A 21,091-nucleotide genomic window follows, 5' to 3' on the forward strand; every position below is an offset into this window, starting at 1 on the left:
TATCCTTTTACTTCCCGCGTTCCAAATAGTTAATTTACAATATTAGGGCAGAGCGACGACTGAACTACGTCTGATCAACACCGCGCCATAACCGGAAGTCACTAATGTATAATTTACCCTCATTTAATATCACAATGTCTTGTATTATTGTATTCATTTAAATGTGTACATACATTTGATATCACTGATCACTAAGAAAAACAAAACAATGCAATGCATATAGTATGTGCTACTGTAGTATTGTCTATAAAGTGAAGCTATTTTAAAGGTAATAATTAGTGAAAGGATTTTTTAGCCGATTAGGTTTGGTCAGGTCTGCAGTATAAGTTGTCATGGGCGCAGTGGACTAGTGCGTTGGTGTTGGTATCAGGGGAGCACAGGTTCAAACCCCACTGCAGTCAGCATGTCGTTGTGTCCCTGAGACACTTCACCCCAAATTGCTTCTGTGGGGATTGTCCACAGTACTGAGTATGTTAGACGCTTTGGATAAAAGCGTCTAATGTGACATGTGATGTAATGTGATATAGCCAGTTTAAATGAGAGCCACTTTCATAACATGGGAACTCTTTTGGCTCAACACACCAGGCTTACACACTAATCTTGCTTCCCAGTACAGCCCTCCTGTCTCCTCAGCCTTTGAAAGGACAGTGTGTGTTTAGGTGTACCTGGTAAGGCCTCAGACATGAGTAATGTGTGTGTAAGGAGGGGTCTAAAGCCTTTCTGTGTTCCTCAGGTCAGTTATCTGGAGAAGAAGGTGACTGAGTTGGAGAGCGACAATCTGGCCAACAGTGACCTCAAGTCTAAGCTCAAACAGGAGAACACACACCTTGTACACAGGTAGGAAAAGTCATTATTGTAGTCATGTGTGTATGACTACAATAAACCTTCAGTTAGAAAGCAGTTCTTGGCTTTGGGGAAGCCTGTGGGTCTGGGGGCTTATGGGGAACTCAGGGGGAAAAGGTTTGACAGGCCCCAGCAAACGTAGTACGTCAGAATTCAAATTGAACTGATGGTTTTTGTGGTTTTACTTCAGTTTCTCCGCAGACCAGCATGGTGCTTTGTAATCTTTACATCTACAGTAATCCCATTCATATGGAATGCTGAAATCGGGCATATTTTTGGTTAAATCTGTTTGTTTGTGTCGGTTATGAATCTGAAACCATCTCTCCCAGTTGAAGATGTATCTATTCGACAAGGATATAAGGTCTAACCTCACCTGGAAATCCTACACTTCCATCTTCCATGAGCTGTATTACCAGTGATCTAAAGTAACTAAGTACATTTGCTTAAGTACAATTTTGAGAGACTTGTACTTTACTTGAGTATTACCATTGTTACCATTCTACTCCACTACAATTCAGAGGTAAATGGTGTACTTCCACTACATTTATTTCAGTTATTATTAGTTACTTTCACATTTTTAATAATGATTTGAATTGAAAAGTCATTCAAACTAGCTGCACCTTTACCAGCTTTGAGAACACTTTCATGATCAATCATTATAAAACATATCATATATATTATTCTGAAATGGACCAATCTGCACAATGACTACTTTTACTGTCCATACTTTAAGTATATTTAGATGCTAATACCTTTGTACTTTTACTTGAGTAACATTTTGGTTGCAGGACCTTTACTGTAACAGAGTGTTCCTACACTGGTACTTCTACTTTTACTCAAGTACTAGGTCTGAGTACTTCTTCCAGCTCTGATGTTATGGCTCATGTTGTGCCAGGGTGTTGTTTTGTCCATAAGGGGGTGCTCTGGGTTCATTTCTGTGTTGTGGGTCGCTCTCATAAGGAGATTACAGGATCTGGAAAGTAAAACATGTATAGCTGAAGTTAAATAAGCATACAAAATATTCCAGAGAATGCTGTATTGGAGTGATATTTCAGAACTGTACACTGCCATGTACACTGACTGTGTTCTGATGTCAGGGTGCACGAGCTGGAGGAGCAGGTGAAGGATGCCGAGGCGCGGGCCGACCAGAGTCTGCAGGAGGAGACCAAGAGGCACCGCGAGGCCTACAGCAAGATGGACCGGGACAGGAACCTGGAGATCGACCTGCTCTCTAACAGGTCTGCTCTTCAACAACACATGTGCAGCTGTCTGAGAGCAGTTAGTGCCTCTTTGTGGTACAGCTCACTGACCCAAGCTGCAAACCACTATGTATCCTCTGCACCAGGGCATTGGTTTGTCTTCCACTCTTTGATCATTCATTCAGTCAAACTGGATCTATCTCTTAATGGTGCTGTGTGTATTTGTAGAAACAGTGTCGCAGCTTCCTTCCTGTGTTTCTATAGGCCATTATGGAGACTTTCTTTAAAGTTCTGTCATGTTATTCATTTGACGCACAATTGTGATGCCTCTGGCTTACAAGGTTGGATTGATGATAGGCAGCTCGTGAGGTTAATCAAAATCAAATGAAATAGTTTCGATAAACATTGAACTAATGAAATAGTCCTTTACTAGAGCCAAAACAAAAGGGGCAAGACTGTTTCTGTTAGATGATAATGACAAAGAAGGTCACGTTCAAAAATGTCAAATTGAGAACTGTGTCTCGTCGACGTGTCCCACACCGCTTGCTCATAATATTGTGTGTTAATAGGCTGGTGCTGTGGGAATTGTAGTCTTTTATATTCCATTGATTACAGACACAGCTGGCGATATTATTTGACAGTTTTTAGAAAAACGAAACTGTCTCTGACACACAGGCTACAGCTGTTAGAAGAAGAGAACGGAGAGATGAAGATAAGTGTGTGCCGACTCAAGTCGCAGACTGAGAAACTGGACCAGGTGAGTGGGACTTTACTATTTGCGTGTGTTTTGCTGTCATTTGTATCTATTTATGAACTACTTTGAACTATTTGAACTACCTTGAACATGTTATGGTGAGATCTGGGAATGTGCCAACATGGCTTAAAAGAACAGACAGAAACAAAATGCAGAGGTTGTTCCAATTTATTTTGAAGAGAAAACTAATATAGACAGTGAATCCACAGCACCCATCACAGATTACAGACCCACTTTTTGTTGCATAGTTGTTCCAACATCTTGGCACATTTCTCTGGTAGTACAGGATTATTTTAACTAAAATAAATATAGTCCAAACAAGTAACAGTAGAGCAAGTGTTGATGAAGTGTTTGTGTGTGCAGGAGAAGCAGAGGATGACAGACAAGCTGGAGGACACGGGCCTGAGGCTGATGGATGAGATGGACCTCTACAGGAAGATCATGGACAAACTGTGGCAGAACCGCCACGAGTTCAATAAGGAGAAGGAGGCCATGCAGGAGGTGAGGCTCAGGAACACACAGCTCACCCATCTCTTCATGGAGAGAGTTCAGGAGCAACATTGAACGGTGTCTTCTCTCTGCAGCTGATCGATGACCTGCGCCGCGAGCTGGACTACCTGCAGCTGTTTAAGATGGAGATGGAGCATCCAGGGCAGGGCAAGAGCCTCTCCAGGACCAGAGAGACCGAGATGGAACACGAAGTCAAGAGGCTGAAACAGGTCCTTCTATCTTTTTCTTTTCCCCACTTTCATTCCCAAAAGTGCTGGGCCACAAGTGTTCTATCACGATATACTTCATTTTATATAGCAATATGTTTCAGATTCCAATATGAATATAATGATATATATCAGGATAGAGGTCATTTCATATCTACATCATTATGTCCAAATCCGAATCATTGATCTATCCCGGGGGAATTTGGATAGAATCAAAATGGAATAGAAAATTGAATAAAAATCTAAACAAAATAAGTTAAAGTTAGAATTTGCAATAAAAAAAATAATATATATTTATATAAACATACTTTAAGAAGTAAAATGTCAAATAAAAAATAAAAAAAAGTTTTTTTATTTTCTTTGACATGTCATGAGGATATGTCATTTCTAATAAAGATAGCATTAGATATCGGGTAAAGGGCATTTCAAAATGGCAAACTATTTCTTTAAAGAAGAATACTGGGATGAATAAAAGTTTCCTAATCGCGATGCGAGCTCAATTCTAAGGCCCTCTACTTTAATGCAGTTGTTAGCATTTTGTGAGATGCTGAGCATACCTGAGCATATTTAATACCTTTAGTCTGTGTACTGCACAAGGTGGAGAGTTTCCTCACGCTACTCTCTGAAAAGCAGCTGTTCTCTTTTTGCTTCTTCAGGAGAACTTTAAGCTGCGGGATCAGAACGAAGACCTGAACGCTCAGATCCTCAGTCTGAGTTTGTACGAGGCCAGGAACCTGTTCTCTTGTCCGTCCAAGGCCCAGTGCCTGGCCGCCGAGATCGACAACGCGTCCAGAGACGAGGTGAGAGCTGCTGGAGGACGGCCTTCATTATGATCTGTAAACTCCTTCATTAACAGGCTTCACATTCTTACAGTTCATGACATCAACGATTTCCACATTTGTGTTTTTATTTACTAAATATTTTCAGGTACATAGAGGTGGGAGAAGTACTCAGATCTTGTACACTTAGTACCAGAGTGTAGGAATACTCTGTAACAGTTAAAGTCCTGCATTCAAAAGGTATTCAAGTAAAAGTACAAAGTAGCAAAAAAATGAAATACTCAAGTAAAGTACAAGTCCCTCAAAATTGTACTTAAGTACAGTGCTTGAGTAAATGTTCTTAGTTACTTTACACCACTGCAGGTAAAGGGATCATTCCTATGCACTTCAAAACATATTTAAAAAAGGATTTCATTTTGATGGAACTCATCAAATCCTCACATGAATTAGGAAGTGTGTTCCTCTGACTTCAGCTGTGATGGTGCCTCCACAGATATGAGAGCTCCATGTTGCGTCCGTTTCAGAGGAAGAAACTGGAATGGCCTTCCGCTCACTAACAATCACTGTACCTCTTGCTGCATTGCTTTACAAAACACCTGTATGATGCCGGCTTTCCATATTCACATCAGTGTTATTTCATCACCATTTTAAGTTTATTATTTGTTGTTCTCAATGTTTGCAATTTCTTATTGAATTCAAGCAATTGTTTGTATATTGATCTCTTGTCTTTTATATAAAAGTGTGATTTTCCTACATTATTTCGATAGAGGCTGTAAATAAGCCCAATGGGTTTTTTGCCTCTTCCTGCACTGACAGAACTGAAACGTTGACTTTAATGAAATGTATTATGTCGGGCGATTTCACATAACTGTATTAGGTTAGTTGCAAGCAATAATATTAAGTTAAAATATTCTTGCTTTCAATGAACCTAATGCAGTTATGTGAAATGTGTTGACATAATACATTTCATTAAGTCAACGTTTCAGTTTGTCAGTGTTTGTCATGTGTTACCTGTTCTGTTTGTGTATTATTCATTTGTGCCAAAGCATGAATCTATGAGTCCCTGATGCGTCTCTGTGTCCCTCAGCTGGTGGACGCGCTGAAGGAGCAGGAGGAGATCAACCTGCGTCTGAGGCAGTACATGGACAAAATCATTCTGGCCATCCTCGACCACAACCCCTCCATCCTGGAGATCAAGGGTTAAAGGACACACTTACAAAAGCACTCTGTTACTGTACTCACCTTAAAGTTATAATCCTCATGATGTAAGCCCCTGCTAGTGCACGGGCAAGCAGCATACTCTCTGACGGAACTAAACAAACATCCATCCTGCTTGTAAGGGACTGACAACCATATCGTGTTTTCTTCTAGACGCATTTGTGATGAGTAATGGGGTATAGTGATAACCTCCATTAGTCACACTGGTTTACACACTGAATTGTTTCCTGTCAATAGTTCGAATTTCGAATAAGGAAGCGGCTGCCACTTACAATAAACTGCTATAGACATAATTACCAATGATCAGATACAGGATCTTATTTCATGAAAACCATCAGGATTATAACTTTACATTTTGAATGTGCTAAATGTTCTCACCTATTATAACTGAAACTGTAGTCACACACTCAAACAAACACCTTTATTTCAACTAGAACCAAACGCTTATCTATGAGGCAATCACTGTAGAACTGCTGTGTCATGTTGAATCTGTCCAATGTGTTATAGATATATATATTCGATAACTACATGAAATGTGAGCACTGGGAAATATTTGGGAGGGCACAAAAACATATGTTGGTGTTTTTCTTGTACACACTGTAGTAATTGTTATTGATTCTAACTGTAGGCTAGATTTAAGTGAAGGACATGAAGCGATTAAGGTTTAAAGGACCATAGCAGTGTTTGGCATGTTTCTACAAACTAAAGCAGGCCGTAATGTAAGGTGCTTTTACAGACTTGCCTGCAACCAATCAGGTCATATGAACATCTATTTGACTCAGAGTAAGACTCCAAATGAGCTCCAGTTCATTTGTAATGTGAACAATGTGGTTGTTTGTATTGATTGGCGATGCTAAGCATAAGCAAGCTAACATTCTTAAAGCTATTTGACTTTCAAACGGCATGGGAATCAGGACATGGTTAGCCTAGCTTAGCTTAGCTCAGCATTAAGACTGAAAGCAGGGGGAACAGTTGGCATCTAAAGAACACTGACAAGTTGTATGCACTTATTTCAATCGGTACACAAACACACATGTGAAACCACAAGTTGTGGAAGTATTTCTTGATGAATAGATATTTTACAAAACATGAATTTCTTTCAAAAATGTGAAATAAAAAATCTGTAAAGTATTATTGAATATGTAGTAAATGACTACAACATGCATAAACACTGACATAGTTCTTTTTGATGAAACAGCTTCTAACCCTTTAATGTGGCTGTCCCGACACATCTGGATGTCCAAATCAGTTCTGTAAGCGGTATTTCAAGGTGCTAAGAGAGTGTGCCAAATCATTTCAATGTTTTATAGGCATCAAGTTACATTTCCAATGTGTTACTACCAAATGGAGCTTAAGAGCTGGAAACATTGTGATGACACTAAACGGGCCACCTTCTACTGTTCCCCAGCCTCTTGCAAAGGGTCATTACTAATGTATTATTTATGAATAGTCTAATATTACTGTAAACGTTGCAGTGTTCTCTAGAAAAAAAGCAATTGAACTAAAGCTATCTAATCATCTCAAACAAAACTGCCTTGATGTATGCCTCCAGTGTGTTTAGGGGAAACACTTGATGCTATGTTGTGAATTAGTGCCATTTAACATCATTTCACCTTGATATGAAACTTGTTTCACAATTACATGTAGAGGCACAGTGTGATCTGAGTATAAATGCTATTCCCAGGGTGTTTCACAGTGAGAGCAGCATATATATATAACGTTTTTTCATTGTTTATTTGCTGTTTTTTTCACAGGTTTTGAGCATTTGCATATACACATATTTAATTTAAGCAGTCCATTTATGATTTTGTCCATTGTTGCCTTTGTGAGTAATGTTTTTGTATATGTACATGTTTTCTTTAAGGCACAGTATTTGTGATTGTGATTTCATACATTGTAAATGCTGTACAGAATCTAGTTCATATTCATGTTGCTTATCAAAAGTCTCTTGGAGAGTTTGGACACAATAACAAAATATGTGTTGTAGGTTGCACTATGAAGTCAATAATGCTTAGCACACTTAAAAGTGTCATAGCCAAAGTATTGGAATACTATAAAAGATGATGAAAAATATTATAGTCTGTCACATCTCATATTTGTTCAATTTCATTTATTTGTGCGATACTTGTGTATCGCACAAATAAATGTGTAAATAAAGTAAAGTGCTTTGGCATGACGCAGTGGGCCCTTTTGTTTGTTTCCTCTACTGTAGAAGTCAGGTGCCAAAATAAACGTGCATGACTTCCGTTCCGTCTTCCTGTGAATCGAAAACAGTTGTAGCAACAAAAGGTTTATTGTAGAATTGTACAGGGAACTACAGAGCGACTGCGAGGCAAACACAGCAGCTATGGTTAAAGGCCTTTGTCATAGCAGACATTTTACTTGTCATATACAAGCACAGGTGTTTAAAATGTCTCAGTTTAACTGTACATTTACACAATAAAGTCCTGTAGTGATGACGTATTTGTGTGGGCCAAACTAAAAGTTAGCATCGCAACCGCTCCCTCAACAAAACAATAGATTATTCTCTATTCAATTTGGAATATTGCAGAAAATAGGATCTGTGGCCAACACATGTTTATGATACTTACATGTTTTGTTCAGCAGGATAATCTCAACATATTAACCCTACTTTAATAATCGTGAAATACAATTGAAAGAAGTATGGATAACATTATGGATGACGATCACATGACCGTTAGCCACTAAGCTCAATGTGGTTCATATGTTAGACTCCTTCTTGCACCACAATATTGAAATTAAGATAGTTACCGAAAAAGATTGACATGCAGTGAAGCGGGCCCTTTGGGGCCACAGTGGCCCTGGAGCAGTACAGTAATTGGGCTCTAATCTCAAGCAAGTGGAGCCAAAGTAACCAGACCAGCAGTTCGTCGCTACACACTGAAGCATACTTACTTAAAGAACAGGTTAACATGCTTTATTGTTTAAAAAAACAAACAAACATGTTTTCTCTCTAAACATAACTGTATCCCCCCTCTGTCTAAAAGGCTAACTTTTAACGCTGACTCTTTCCAGTGCTCTGATTGGCCTGGGACAAAAATAAGGCAAACCTTTGCAAAGATAGTGCCTGCATGTCACATAGGAAGGGGAACCACATCTGTATGGCTAAATACCGTGTTCTGTGATCACAAATAGCTTGATAGTTTTTTTGGCCTTGTGGAAAGCATTCTCAATAATGGCTTTAATTTAGAAAAAAAACGGTACAAAAGGACATGACATTGTGAATGACACATTTAACCTTCAATAAATAAACATGATTAACCTTATAAAAATAAACGATATCACTCATACAATATCGCATGAGTAAACCGTGCGTGCACACTCCAGGCCAGCAGATGACAGTAATGCTCCGTGTGCTGCGATATGACCGCCGCCAAAACGCTCATCTCACTGAAGAAATATTTTTCTTTTCGGAAGAAGATCCCGACAAAGCGGCCCTATTTCTTTTCAGTCACAAAAAGTCAAATAATCCGAAAACCGACGATGTACGCCAGGACAAATACCGGCAGCACACACGGAGACTTTCAGGATCGAAACGGAGTGAATTATGTGACATCGACAGAGACTTTCGGCCACTGCTCCCAATTGTTCTGGAAAAAGGATCCCAACGACTCCGGAGTAAGAAAGCAGCTGCCTATCGCCAGCTAGCGAGCCGTAGCTTTGTTAAACTATTATTATTATACCTAACTAGCACAAAGCAAATGCTCTTTCTACACGGAAGTGTTAAATTAGTGCATGAAGTCCAGTTTAGCAACAGTGTGTGATGTGAAGCTGCAGGTTCTGTTCGCTCCGTTAGCTGTTGGCTAACGGACCAACCGTCATGCTGAGCGTCTCACGGCCTAGTTTGATTCTTAGCCCCCGAGCTAGGTGGCTAATAATAATATGCGCCTACATACATACATCTGCCACAAGTTCTTTGGTGAAATTAAACATATATGCCCAGCCCTATGTCACATATATGTTGTGAGAAGGGCGCCCAGGGCTGCAGAAAATGCATGTTATTGTAGCGGAGCATCACCGAGCTAATGCTAACACCAGGCAACACAGTCCGGCTAGCGAACACCTTCGCCTGCAGTTAAACCAGCGTGTTACTGTTAGGTAGCGCTTCGCATTAGACGATACTTGATACGGTCTGCTCTAACATAGTGAACCGTAGAAGGTGTATGTGAGCAGCGAATGCAGGTTTGTTTGCATGAGGTCTGCAATATTGTTATCGAGGAGCGCAAAGTAAACAGTAGCAGACTGCCCCGCAGGAAACGGGAGCGGAAGACGCCCCGCGGAGGACTCTGAAAGCGCTCTTTGTGATGCACTGTGCGGTGCATTCATGGTCGCTCTGTGCCCACACACTATGTGCACAGTGCACACATGGACTGATATGAGTTAGATTTATATGTTACAGGCTTATTTTATGTCTGTTTGGATTTATTCTGTCACACTAAAGCAGCTTCATAACACCGTGTTAACTGGAATCTTCATTAAATCCTAGCATGAGTTTGGGTTTCCTCAAACAGAAGTTTATATTTCAGGAGTTTGCAGTACTTTCCAGGTGTCACTCACTTGATGTTTCCCCGCTGTCTTCAGGCTATGTGCATTTAAACACGGTTGATTAAACACAATTTGTGCTTATTCTGGTCATTAAATCACATTAGATTCAACTTTTCTTCTTCATCTTAACTGCATTGCCATTGTGCAAAGTACAGGTACAAGCCAAGGAAATGCAGTTAGTATCCAACCAGAAATGCAAGATGTGCTAAATATAAATAAATACAAGGTGCATATTATAAAAACTGACAATACAGGGAGCATTGAATGAGCAACACATCTACAATGTACAGATGTAAGTATTGACAGAGTGCAAGTGCAGATTGATATGCAGGGTGATATTTCATACCTGCTTTTTTCCTAACATTTATTTTATTCCTTAGAGGAAATTAAGAAGAGTACAAACAAATTGATAACAAAGTATGTTATAGCAATTTGCAGGTCTCCCTTGAAAAAGAGATCTACACTGAACAAAAATATAAATGCAACACTTTTGTTTTTGCTCCCATTTTTCATGAGATGAACTCAAAGATCTAAAACATTTTCTATATACACAAAATAACCATTTCTCTCAAATATTGTTCACAAATCTGAAAAAGATCTGTGATAGTGAGCACTTCTCCTTTGCCGAGATAATCCATCCCACCTCACAGTTGTGGCATATCAAGATGCTGATTAGACAGCATGATTATTGCACAGGTGTGCCTTAGGCTGGCCACAATAAAAGGCCACTCTGAAACGTGCAGTTTTGCTTTATTGGGGGGGTCTGGGGGGGTCCGAAAACCAGTCAGTATCTGCATTTATATTTTTGCTCAGTGTATGATCTCAATGGGACCAATCTGGTTAAATAAAGGTTTGAAATGAGATTGTATGTACAAACGGTAATTTATTTATTTTTTAAAAAACATGTCTCCCCTGGAGCATTCCCCCTATGTTCCTTATAAAAACCATCCAATATCATCGATATTTACAATACAGTTATAATTAGTTTAGCTATTTCAGATCTCTGAACCTAAGAGAAAATGCAGAAAGTGTAAGCAACCTAGAAATGATAACCTTTGTTAAGATAGATACGTGTTAGAGCTGTTATATTGGATGCATTAGATCACATTGGTTTCAATTTTTGGCGGTCAGTCATGGAGATGATTTCTTAGGTTGTTGTTCATTTTCTATAGTTACACTGAGCGATCAGTCTCCATACTAAACAAACATAATGGCACTGTACCATTACAAAACCTTTGTTAGAGAAAGACTATCTGCTGACATCAGAGCGGTGTTAACACACTTGATGACAGGGCCAATTATTTGTCATGTACTGCAAGTAGCAAATGATACAGATTGTAGCCAATGTGTTGCATTAGCCTGGCTAGCCAACGTTTGTGGATGAAATGAAAACAATATAGCTTTATATTTGACATTTAACAGCTTAAAGTTGCTGTCAGATTGGACCTCTCTAATGAGCGACTGTCCGTGGGCTGAGCTGTGTTTTTTAACTTTACACCTCTCACATTTATTATAAGACTCACCTGTGTAAAGGCATATTTCATGTTTTAGATGAAAGGTTGAGGGATGAATGCACTCGCATCATCTCCCCAGATGAACCTAGTGTTTCTTCAATTTAAGCAGCAACCTATTCCACACACCAAGAAATAATTATTTTTTGCAATATATCATTTCATATCAACATTCCGAGCGACCAGGAGGATGATGAAGAATCAATGTAACGACTTGTTGATATGTTTGCTGTGTCTTCACTGTCCTCTCCTCTTGCAGCCGAGCTCCACCATCAGCTGGTGTGATCAGCTGCCCTCATCCTCAGCAGTCCTGTCCAGCTCCAGCCTGTCCTCAGCGTCTCTCTCCAGCTCCAGCCTGTCTCTAGTGTCCCGGGCTCCGGCCCCCCCGGCAGCCACGTCAGCGTCAGACGACATGGAGTCAGACGAGAGGCCGTACGTGTGCGACATGTGCACCTGCGCCTACAAGCACGCCAGCTCCCTGCTCAACCACAAGCTCACCCACAAGATCGGAGACTTCAGGTAGGGTCTCACTCACAGAGGATTACTAGGGCTGCACCAATGTCACATTTTCCATCCAATACCGATGTTTAGAATAACAGTTTGGATGATGTTATTTATTCTCCTTTTGTGCCAGGTAACAAATACATCTTTATTATAACTCTTTCTCCTTTCATCACACTAACTTTGAATACAACTACCTACTCGACGAGAAGTACCATCCGTCAGTGGTTGTGTTTGTGTACTTTGAAGTTGCTGGACTCGTCCTCATTCGGGGTTCTAATGCTTCAAAGAACAGACAACCTTTAGATTTTGTCCAGCGTCATTATTAAAAAGGATTATTTCTATATTACAAAGTCCTGGGAAACAGATAAACATCGGCCGCTGCCATTAATGGGGCTGCACGGTTTGAAAAATGTTTTACATTGTAATATGATTCATGATGGAGGGGTCATATCTGAAATGTTATCAATTGAACAAATATACTAATATGATCATGGTGTGATTTTTCTTTCTTTTCTTTTTTTTTTAAGAGGATCCGTACCAAACGAGGATCTTTTTTTATTAAGTGTGTAGCTAGGGCTGCTCGGTTATGGCAAAAATCATAATCTCGATTATTTGGGTCAATAATTGTAATTGCGATTATTAAATGCGATTATTCATTGACTTTGAAAACATCCATTTATTGTACTTTAAAACAAATACAAATAATAATTTGAACTTTTTAACAGTTGAATTATACGTTCAGGGTAATCAACTGAAAAACCAATACAATATAAAATAAAGTATACATTCATGTCTACATTTAAATAAATAATATCAAAATAATAAATACCAATAAACAAGATCAACAAATATGTTGCAGTGCACTGTCACAACCTGAAAACTCCTTAACATATAGCCAACATGTTGGTAAAACATATTCAACATATTCCACTCAGTTAAACGTTGAAGGCTGGCCAACCGTCATGGTCCAGAAGTAACAGGAAATAAATGTTGAACTACAATTTAAGACCGAATAAAAATGTTTAGGCCACCATGGCAAATGCTGGTAGGGCTGCTCATGTCATCTCTTAAAGATGTTTTGCTAGAAACACCAGGCTGTTTACATGGTCTGGTTTCAGAGATGAGCGCAGGCAGGTGACGATATTGCCACCTGTACTGAAGACTAGGGCTGCTCGATTATGGCATTATTTGGGTCAATAATTTATATCACGATTATTAAAAACGATATCCATTTACTTTGAAAACATCAATTTATTGATGTTTTTAACAGTTGATTACCCTGAACTTTAAGTATAATTCAACTGAAAAACCAAAAAAAAAAGTAATAATAAATAAATGATAATTTTATTTCGTAATCGTTGCAAGCCATAATCGTAATCGCGATTAAAATACGATGAATTGAGCAGCCCTATGTGTAGCACATGGTTTGTTACTCTGCATCTCTACAATAATTAATTCAGATATTTTCACATATTTAGCCTTACCATATATTGCGCCTACCGTGATTGGGATATTGCACTAGTCAATATTGAAAAAAAAGAAGACAAAAAAATGTTTTAACAACATGTTTATTTATTGACTTTTCATTCCGGTATAATCATTTTGCGCAAAGATGGCACTGTTTGTCAGAGCACTTCATCCTTCTGGGATTTCATGAAGAACAGCTCCAACGCCTGTGTGTATGGGAACGCCTCTGGTGCTGGTCCATTAACTGCCAGTGTTTCCCACAGATCTGAAATATACTTGGTGGTGGTAGCGGGGGGGGGGGGGGTGTTGAGGTGACGTGACGTGCAACAACATTAACCTTAACCTTTCTGTTGGTCGCTTGTTAGCAGACCCTTCACGCGATGGCAGAGCGAACAGGTACAGGCAGGGCCCATAATGATAGCCCTATAGTTTAAATCTACTACCCACACATGAACATATGGAAATGGGTTACTATTTAAAAAAATAAATGTATTTAGGAACCTATCCATGTGATTTTTAGTGGGGGTCGACCTCAAATCCTCTATGGGGGCTCCAGGGGCATGCCCCCCCGGTAAGATTTTTTATTTTGGAGTTAAATGCATCAATCTGGTGCATTTTGAGGGGGAAATAAAGAGACTAGATCTATGGAAACACCTATATTTAACAGAACTGTATACATTTCAATAATCATAAAATCATGGCCATAACCAACAACATACCATTTCCAATATGAAAAAAACACTGAAACTTGTTTATTAATTTATTTTTGGTTCATTTATAGTTGTGAGTGTGTCTGTGCTCCTGAATCAGCCTCTCCTGTCTCCCCCATCTCCCCCCCAGCACCTCTTTGAGGCAGCAGCAAAGACTAGTTGTAGCTCTCAACAAGTTTTAAAAGTGTATCTTACCTTTTTTCACCTAGTTAACTTTTTATTTATTTATTCATGCATATTTTACTAATCACATTACATTTCATTTAGCTGACGCTTTTATCCAAAGCGACTTATAATGACCGATTACAGGGACATTCTCCCTGGAGTAACTAAGGGCTAAGTGCCTTACTCAAGGGCACACTAGTGGTGGTGTTCCTGGCGGGATTTGAACTCACAGCCTTCCGATCTTCAGCCCACCTCACTATCCATTAGACCAATCTCTACCCTCTCAAATGGAAATATGTGTTTACATAAATGGTGACCACACCGTTTGAGACCCACTGAGAACTTAGACTAAGTTAACTATCTAAACACTCAGAGTCCTTTACCTCACCTGAGCTGAGGTTATCCCGAGCTTGAATGACACACAGAGACCAATCAAGGGCTTTGATTTATGATCTGTATGACAGTGGCCATGTCAGCAGGACACATCATGTGGACAGCCAGTCACCCTGTGTGAGGCAGGCCACTTAACAGGCCAGAAGGAGGCGAGATCAGAGCAAGGGAGGGAGGGATAATTGTCCACAAGTTAATCGATCGCAGATGGCGTCGTGGTCACGGACGAATAAAAAAAAAATTATTAAAAAAAACGAAATGGGTCGCGAAATATACTTGGGCGGCCGTTAATATACCTGGCGGCCCGCCCAAGTATAGTCTATGTGTGGGAAACCCTAATGATTACTATGTCGAAGGCATCAGGTAAAGCCTAAACCAACTTCCTCTCTAACCTCCACGTGTTTTTGTCTCCAAAACATAGGTGCGACTTTTGCAGCAAGCCCTACACCAACTACATGTCCCTGCGCAATCACATGCGGATCCACGGTCAGAAGCGCTACATGTGTGACCTGTGTGGGAAGGCCTTCCGCCTGGCCCGGTACCCTCCGCAACCACCAGAGGATCCACGACGACGGGCCCAACCGCTTCGACTGCCCCTCCTGCTGCAAGAGCTTCAGGACCATGCTGGAGCTGGCCCAGCACCGCTGCACTGCCGCCGCCAACACCAGCCAGGTGGGTGGGGCTCTGGGACAGAGTGGGGGGGCCTGGGACGGTGTGTGTCCAGCTGCATTGGAAATACAAAAATGTGTGATGGCAGCCACATGAAAGCTTACATATTGTCTATTTGAATGGTGAGATTTGCATGCGTGTGGTTTTGTTACATAAACACTTCCTAAATGTGATTGTTATTAGGCCTGCCCAGTAAATCGAAATGTAATCAAAGTTGCAACATGGGTTAGTGCAATATTAAAACACAGTCGGTCCAATATTTGTTACAGGCAAAATATGCGTTATTTGGAATTACTAGTATTGTGGTGCTGCAGAAATGTCCCGACCTACAAATGGCATTCTGTGACTAATTAGACTCTCTTTGTTTGGTACAGATCCCCTTAAAGAAATCACACCATATCATGCTAATGTCTTTTTCAAGAATAGGAAGATTTATGACGCAAAATGATCTATTCCTCCAAAGTTGTGAATCATATCACAACTGCAAAATCAGTCAGAATATGTGCCAAAAGTAATTTTTTGCACAATGTGGAACCCCAATCCCTACTATCAGAGTGGACGAGGATGGGGTGGCTCCTGGTTCTATTGCTCTCTCAATCTTTTAAAAGTGGAATACAAGGTTTTAAAACTCAAATTTCATTAGCACATTAAATCTATTACCAATTTTTGGAGAGTTGGCATCTTTTGTATAGAAACAATTCTTCACAAATGTCACAACGTTGATTGAAAGTGTATCTGACACAGCTATAGCTCCAAAATCTTGAGGTATAGACAGTTTAATTAGTTTAAATGATGGATCTTATTTACATGAAAGTGAAATGGTTGAACGCAGCCACCTGAAATGCCCACCACATTTGAATCTCAGTTTTCCTCTCCTTAATAAAGCTCTGAGGGTTTCAAAGAGGCGTATAATGACCATTGGATGTCTCACTTGGTCTAGTCTATTCTGCTGCAGCCCTCTCCAGCACTATCTAACTATGTCTTTCTCTGAGTATTTCTCCAAATGATCACAGTATTTATTTATTCTTCCATGATTGGACATTTATTTACATTTATACGTTTTGGCCCCACAAAAACACCTGATCCGTGGCGGCCCTCAGGAGTCTTATGTTGCAAAATGTAAACCATTTAATTGTGCAAACTTTGCTTACCACATAACAACTAACAACAAAAGCACCGTTTGAAAATCGAAACAAATCCCCCCTCCCCTGAAACTGCAGTGTGCACATTTAAATACTTATTTTATGATTGAACAGGAGACTCCGTTCTCTGCCGCTCGAGCACCCTTCGCCACTTTCCCAAAGGTATTGCGGTATATGAAAAATGAAAATCATACGGTATAAAATTCTTGGTATGAAACGGTATACCGCCCAGCTCTACTTTGCTTTTGGTTATCTATTTATGCTACTTGCTATTTGTTTGACACTCGATTTGTTTTTCACCATGAACACCAACCAGAGAAGTGTTGCTGTCAAACTCTGTATAAACGAGCTTCACTGCTCAGTCTGACAGCACTCACAGCAACAATCACCGGCAGTGTCCTCCAGTCCTGCCGGTGAGTTTAACATTTCCTAGTGGATTGGACATTATATATGTTACTCTGCCAGGCGTGTTACTCTTCTTTTTTTTATTACTCTCTGTCTGATCATCAGCTTACTCCTTTTTCCAACCCCCCTGTAGTGAAAGTGTGTGTGGAGTCAGGGTTAGACCAGGGTTAGGCTGAGTTTAGGGAAAGAGTCAGGGTTTAGAGGTTAGGGCAGGCACACATTTCAGTGGATTTTTCCTCTCGGGAATAATACTCCAAATGTGTCTGTGCGTGTGTGTCTGTGCGTGTGTGTGTGTGGGGTTATAAGAACCGGTTCAACTGCCCGTCCTGCTTTAAGAGCTACAGAACCATGCTGGACCTGGCCCAGCACCGCTGCAGCGCCGCGGCCAAAAACCAGGTTGGTGTGAGCATCAGTGGGCATGTGTGTGTATGAGTGTGTGTGTGTTGTGTGTATGTTTTTAAGGTAGCGTCAGCAGGTGGAACTGTAGCTGTGAGAAAGGGCAAACCTATACACAAGTTTTAGATGTGATGGTCAGGAACTAAACCAAGTTAGACCCCTGAAATAAGGTCTGTGGTCAGAGCTGAAGAGCGCTTCAATTTGTAAAGATTTCCAAAAAACGGAGCTGGCTAACAAGTGTCTAAATGAGACTACTAAAAGTCATCATGCCAAACATTAGCCGCCTATAGCTTAGCGGTGGTGATGCGCATCAATGTGACTAGTGAAATTTGATTATTGCATTATGTTAGCTTTTTACTTCTGGCAATTGCATTTACACTTAAAAAAAATCCTAAAGTAGTGTTAATATGTGGAGATGAATCTGCTGAACAAAACAAATAAATAACATGGCAACAGATCTTCTTTTCTTTGCAATATTTCAAAATCAAAGGAACCCATGCAATTCTCAGTTCTGGGTCGGGCTACAAATATATGCACCACTTTATTGATGGGTGTCAGAGCAGGTCTGATTATATGATATCTGTTGGTTTGACCATCCAGTTTATCAAAATGAGTGGTTTTGAAAATTGAAAGTGAAAATCACTCAAATGAATAGGCATCACAGCCATCATAAAAAAATAAGACTCGTGCTCGTGTGACATTGAAATCTCATATCAGTGGAAATGATCATTTTTCCTATCTATACTGGCTGGGAGCAAATCCCTACACACCTCCAATGTGGAGCTGGAGAACAAGATCAACAGTCAAATACATCACGAAGAGAAGATGAGGTGCCAGTCTGTTCTCGGACCAAATGTCTGTTTAATGTACTGAACATGTGTTGAATAGTCCATTGTACTTTAAAAAAAGAAGAACTTCCTAACTCAAAATGTGTGTGTAAAATGGTGTTGGGAACTTGTTTTCTATCCATTTGGTGTTCTACTGTACACATTGGGAAACTGGATTAGTTTCAGTTCACTTGTAATATCACTTTGGCTTGACAGGAAACTGTAAACATTCTGATTCTGAAAAAAAACTGAATTTATCTCTCAAGATTAACGTTAAAGTTTAAAGGACTAGTGTAGCTTTAAATGGTCAGTGGCATGATTAGGCTTTAACACCAATGTAAAGGTGTCGGGCGAGAGGACAAGCTGATAAGGCAAGCTACTTTTATAGTTGTCACGGTTACAGAAGATCGATTGGATTCTTGGTAGCAAAGGAGTTGATGGCCTGAATCATTTCTAGCTTTGTGTGAGTGTTTCTGTTTGTGTGTACTCCATCCCTCACATTCCAGGTTGACTAAAGGTTAGTGGATGGTCAGGAGTCTGTAAACATGAGCTGTAGGGCTTTGCACTGATTGGCTCAAGGACCTGACTCATCACATTCATTCGTCACCGGTCCTCTGCTCTATATCTTCTGTGTGCATTACTAAAGACATATGATTTACCAAATGTCTCTCTTCCCCCCCCCCCCCTCCAGTCCGGAGCTACAGGTGGAGGTGGGGCTGCTGGTGTTGGTCGTCGTGCCAACTACTCCAACCGCCGTCAGCAGCAGCAGCTGCAGCAGCAACAGCAGCAACAGCAGCAGCAGCAGCAGAACAGCGCTAACCCCATGATGCAGCCTCAGCACGGGGGACACGGCCAGCAGGAACCTCTGCCCCCCCACTGCGTCTCCCCCATGTCCCAGGGAGGCGTGGGCAGCCAACCGGACCCCCACCAGGTATGGAGGAGAGGAAACCTTAACTCTAGGGCTGGGTACTGCCCTCCCATACCACAGGGTTTACCACTCAATATATAGTGATTCTACAGGTTGGCGCTCAGACAGCTAAAACCCGGTTCCAGCCTTTCTGTTTGCTGCACTAGTTACACTAAATGCAATGAATACTTTTTTTCTGGTTAAGTCCTCTTGTATCTGACCATGTGATTCTTCCGATGTAGGGTCTGGCCGTTTTGTGTCGGAAATAGCACTGCAGTATTTTATTGTCCAGTAAAACATTCAATATTTATATTTTCTCTAAATATAGTGGTGCAGTTATGACGAATTTTAGCGGGCACATCTGGAAGGGCTCCCTCGACAAAAACCCAATAGGCGCTTTCACACCAAGTACTTTTCCCCAGTGCATTTCCACTACAGCGCGGTTTAAGCGTACCGTTTTTGGTTGCGTTTCCACTAGGCGTAGTTCCGGCTAGCGGGTACTTTTTCACAGTTTTTCTGGCTCTCCAAAATCGAGGTTCTTTCCGGGCCAACAACCGGGCTGAGTATGCTAAACTAGTGAGAGAATCGCTGGCAACTACAACAATATGTTTTAATTGTAATACACGTTTCAAAATGATGCCGAAGTAACAACATACTGATACCGGTTAGTAAAAACCATGAATTAATGCTTTGACAAGTCTGCAGACAGACGGCACGCGAAAAACCTTTTTAAATGTGTGTTTACTGAATGGAGATTGGCTAAGCTAACGCAGTGTATGCTCCGACCGTCCACACTCACAACAACGGCCTATACAGACATAAATAAACCAGCGACACAGACATTCGCCATGACACAGGCAGTCTGTGGTTTGTACTTTAACTTTCGTCTAGTTTCTGAACAGATATGAAGAGCTGTGAGCTCTGAGTGCTAAGAGCTGATGTTGGTTTTGTGTTTCACATTGAAGATGACGTCACGGCTCCGCCTACACTGCGTTACTATAGATACTACCCATAGACTGTATATATAAATGGACGTAGTGTCCGTGACGTCACCCATAGGATTCTGCAGAGTTGCCGTGAAGCCCTTAGTAGGCGGAGTCGGCCACTAACGGCTCGACAGTGACGCCAGAGTCTAACTCCCGCCTGCTCCAAATAAGGGCAAAGAGGCGGAGCCGAGGCGGGACATGCTGCCTCCGAACTGGAAGTAAACAGAGCTAGCTCAGGCTAAGAAGCTAAGCGAACATGAAATACATGCATACCAAGTTACTGCTAACAGTGTAGTTCCCCTATATAAACGTTACATTCATAATCAAATGAGACAATCTGCAAGAGAATTAGCTATATTTTGTTATTCTTAATGCTTGTCATTCACACGTTGAGAAAAGACGGACTCCACCGCCCGGACCTAACGGAGCCGCACGTGGGCTAGCTCCGGGACGCCGGCTGGAGCTAGCCCCCTGCGGCTCCGTTAGCTCCGGCGGCCACCACTGGGATAATTGGGTCCCCTATTAACATTTGCTCCCGTTTAGCATTATGGGCGTCATAGCCATAGACTATAAAAGTCTTACCCAAGGCTGAATCATAAACTAAAATGTTTATGTATGCATAAAGGGTTACGTCCTTAGCTGGCTAATAAGTAACAAGCTAAGCTACCAAGCACACAAACACCTGCGAACGGGGTTGGTTAACATGTATAACATTATTATTTTAGGACTTCTTGGAAGTTCTGTTAGTACATTCAAGCGCACAGCACGACATTTTAATTGTCTGGTATTTGTAACAATATTCCCTAAAAGGCACAATCACCACGAACACGGCTAAAGCTAAAGGGTCAAGTACAGTAGGCTACTATGACAACTAACGTTGTTGTAGCCTCTATGGTTGTAGCCTAGCAGCAGTGGACAAGTTGCTGTTAGCTGACAG

At 40.8% G+C, this 21,091-nt stretch overlaps 2 protein-coding genes across 4 annotated transcripts in view; both read left to right on the top strand.

The window, feature by feature from the left end:
- rab11fip4a (RAB11 family interacting protein 4 (class II) a) overlaps positions 1–7,685 on the top strand; it is a 51,117-nt gene extending 43,432 nt beyond the window's left edge. Inside the window, exons 9-15 of the mRNA XM_034221648.1 lie at positions 734–837; positions 1,941–2,081; positions 2,718–2,799; positions 3,160–3,297; positions 3,381–3,515; positions 4,169–4,312; positions 5,379–7,685. Of these exons, the coding sequence (XP_034077539.1) occupies positions 734–837; positions 1,941–2,081; positions 2,718–2,799; positions 3,160–3,297; positions 3,381–3,515; positions 4,169–4,312; positions 5,379–5,495 (861 nt within the window). The 3' untranslated portion in view covers positions 5,496–7,685. The remainder of the gene's footprint in view (positions 1–733; positions 838–1,940; positions 2,082–2,717; positions 2,800–3,159; positions 3,298–3,380; positions 3,516–4,168; positions 4,313–5,378) is intronic.
- A 1,224-nt stretch (positions 7,686–8,909) lies between these two features.
- On the top strand, positions 8,910–19,192 carry LOC117549391 (mediator of RNA polymerase II transcription subunit 15-like; the record flags this gene model as incomplete). 3 transcript variants are annotated; one of them, XM_034221272.1, is given in 4 exon segments in its annotated part: positions 8,910–9,148; positions 11,846–12,105; positions 15,244–15,494; positions 18,953–19,192. In XM_034221272.1, coding segments are annotated over 4 exon segments (774 nt in total). In that variant the 5' UTR covers positions 8,910–9,013.
- Between the last annotated feature and the right edge of the window lie 1,899 nt (positions 19,193–21,091).

Source organism: Gymnodraco acuticeps, unplaced genomic scaffold, assembly GCF_902827175.1.
Source record: "Gymnodraco acuticeps unplaced genomic scaffold, fGymAcu1.1, whole genome shotgun sequence".
Taxonomy (NCBI): Eukaryota; Metazoa; Chordata; class Actinopteri; order Perciformes; family Bathydraconidae; genus Gymnodraco; species Gymnodraco acuticeps.